This window comes from Thunnus albacares, chromosome 12, assembly GCF_914725855.1.
Source record: "Thunnus albacares chromosome 12, fThuAlb1.1, whole genome shotgun sequence".
NCBI classification, from domain to species: domain Eukaryota; kingdom Metazoa; phylum Chordata; class Actinopteri; order Scombriformes; family Scombridae; genus Thunnus; species Thunnus albacares.
The window spans coordinates 33,712,784-33,715,283 of NC_058117.1; the positions used below are offsets into that span (position 1 = coordinate 33,712,784).

Here is a 2,500-nt window from a genome sequence, read left to right on the forward strand (position 1 = left end):
GCAGGCGGCGCCGCGCGGCCTGCAGCGCTTAACATGAGCAAACTGCATCCTGACGATTTACCTGCTCTGAGCAGCAGAGGAGACAAAACTCACATTACTGTTTCAGACGTGACTTGAGACCCGATTGACTGACGACAAGATCTGGTGATGACCTCACTGTGACATCACTTGTCCCTTTAGTGAGCAGGTTTGATTGACAGCTGTGTGTTTGTGTCCAACAGTATCTGATCAAAGTCAACGAGATCAAAGTGAAGAAGGGAGTGGACCTGCTGCAGAACCTCATCAAGTATTACCACGCACAGTGCAAGTAAGCCGCCAACCGCAGCACGCTGCACATCTGCACATCTGCACATCTGCACATCTGCACATCTGCACTTCATTTCATTTCGTTACATCTGCCTGAACTTCCTGCTCTGTCTTTGTATTCAGTTTCTTTCAGGACGGTTTGAAAACAGCTGACAAACTGAAGCAGTACATCGAGAAGCTGGCTGCTGACCTGTACAATGTAAGACCCTCAGAGTTGTGTTATACGTTCTGCTCAGGTGAGAGAACAGGTGACTAGACAGGTGAGAGGACAGGTGACTAGACAGGTGAGAGGACAGGTGACTAGATAGGTGAGAGGACAGGTGAGAGGACAGGTGACTAGACAGGTGAGAGGACAGGTGACTAGACAGGTGAGAGAACAGGTGACTAGATAGGTGAGAGGACAGGTGAGAGGACAGGTGACTAGACAGGTGAGAGGACAGGTGACTAGACAGGTGAGAGAACAGGTGACTAGATAGGTGAGAGGACAGGTGAGAGGACAGGTGACTAGACAGGTGAGAGGACAGGTGACTAGACAGGTGAGAGGACAGGTGACTAGATAGGTGAGAGAACAGGTGACTAGACAGGTGAGAGGACAGGTGACTAGACAGGTGAGAGGACAGGTGACTAGATAGGTGAGAGAACAGGTGACTAGATAGGTGAGAGGACAGGTGAGAGGACAGGTGACTAGACAGGTGAGAGGACAGGTGACTAGACAGGTGAGAGGACAGGTGACTAGACAGGTGAGAGAACAGGTGAGAGGACAGGTGACTAGACAGGTGAGAGAACAGGTGAGAGGACAGGTGACTAGACAGGTGACTAGACAGGTGAGAGAACAGGTGAGAGGACAGGTGACTAGACAGGTGAGAGGACAGGTGACTAGACAGGTGAGAGAACAGGTGACTAGATAGGTGAGAGGACAGGTGAGAGGACAGGTGACTAGACAGGTGAGAGGACAGGTGAGAGGACAGGTGACTAGACAGGTGAGAGGACAGGTGAGAGGACAGGTGAGAGAACAGGTGACTAGACAGGTGAGAGGACAGGTGAGAGGACAGGTGACTAGACAGGTGAGAGGACAGGTGACTAGACAGGTGAGAGGACAGGTGAGAGGACAGGTGACTAGACAGGTGAGAGGACAGGTGACTAGACAGGTGAGAGGACAGGTGAGAGGACAGGTGACTAGACAGGTGAGAGGACAGGTGAGAGAACAGGTGACTAGACAGGTGAGAGAACAGGTGACTAGACAGGTGAGAGAACAGGTGACTAGACAGGTGAGAGGACAGGTGAGAGGACAGGTGACTAGACAGGTGAGAGGACAGGTGACTAGACAGGTGAGAGGACAGGTGAGAGGACAGGTGAGAGGACAGGTGAGAGGACAGGTGACTAGACAGGTGAGAGGACAGGTGAGAGGACAGGTGAGAGAACAGGTGAGAGGACAGGTGACTAGACAGGTGAGAGGACAGGTGAGAGGACAGGTGACTAGACAGGTGAGAGGACAGGTGAGAGGACAGGTGACTAGACAGGTGAGAGGACAGGTGAGAGGACAGGTGACTAGACAGGTGAGAGGACAGGTGAGAGGACAGGTGAGAGAACAGGTGACTAGACAGGTGAGAGGACAGGTGAGAGGACAGGTGACTAGACAGGTGAGAGGACAGGTGACTAGACAGGTGAGAGGACAGGTGAGAGGACAGGTGACTAGACAGGTGAGAGGACAGGTGAGAGGACAGGTGAGCTGACAAATGTGACCTCTGTTGACTCCACAGATCAAACAGAGTCAGGATGAGGAGAAGAATCAGCTGACGGCTCTCAGAGATCTCATCAAGAGCTCCTTACAGCTGGACCAGAGAGAGGTACCACACCTGAAAGCAGGGGCGGGGCCTAACAGAATGTGGGTGGAGTCTGAGAGAGTCTGATAGGGTGTAGGCGGAGTCTGACAGTCTGATAGGGTGTGGGCGGAGTCTGACAGAGTCTGGTAGGGTGTGGGCGAAGTCTGACAGAGTCTGGTAGGGTGTAGGCGGAGTCTGACAGAGTCTGGTAGGGTGTAGGCGGAGTCTGACAGAGTCTGGTAGGGTGTAGGCGGAGTCTGACAGGTGACAGGTGTTGAGTCCCGGTACGAATTAATCTGTAACCCTGACAACCTGACAACAAATACACTGTTTCCTGTGGCTGCTTCACAATAAAAGCCAGCTGAGGTGTT

General features: G+C 52.5%; 1 protein-coding gene across 4 annotated transcripts in view; it reads left to right on the top strand.

Annotated features, from left to right (window-relative positions):
- The window catches only part of asap1a (ArfGAP with SH3 domain, ankyrin repeat and PH domain 1a), a 30,293-nt gene that overhangs the window by 6,452 nt on the left and 21,341 nt on the right, over positions 1-2,500 (top strand). For all 4 annotated transcript variants that reach the window (XR_006406590.1, XR_006406591.1, XM_044369056.1 and 1 more), the window contains exons 7-9: positions 222-307; positions 430-505; positions 2,067-2,153. Coding sequence is in view for 2 of the 4 variants with exons in the window: in XM_044369056.1 (XP_044224991.1) it covers positions 222-307; positions 430-505; positions 2,067-2,153 (249 nt within the window). In the remaining 2 variants the exon portion in view is untranslated. The remainder of the gene's footprint in view (positions 1-221; positions 308-429; positions 506-2,066; positions 2,154-2,500) is intronic.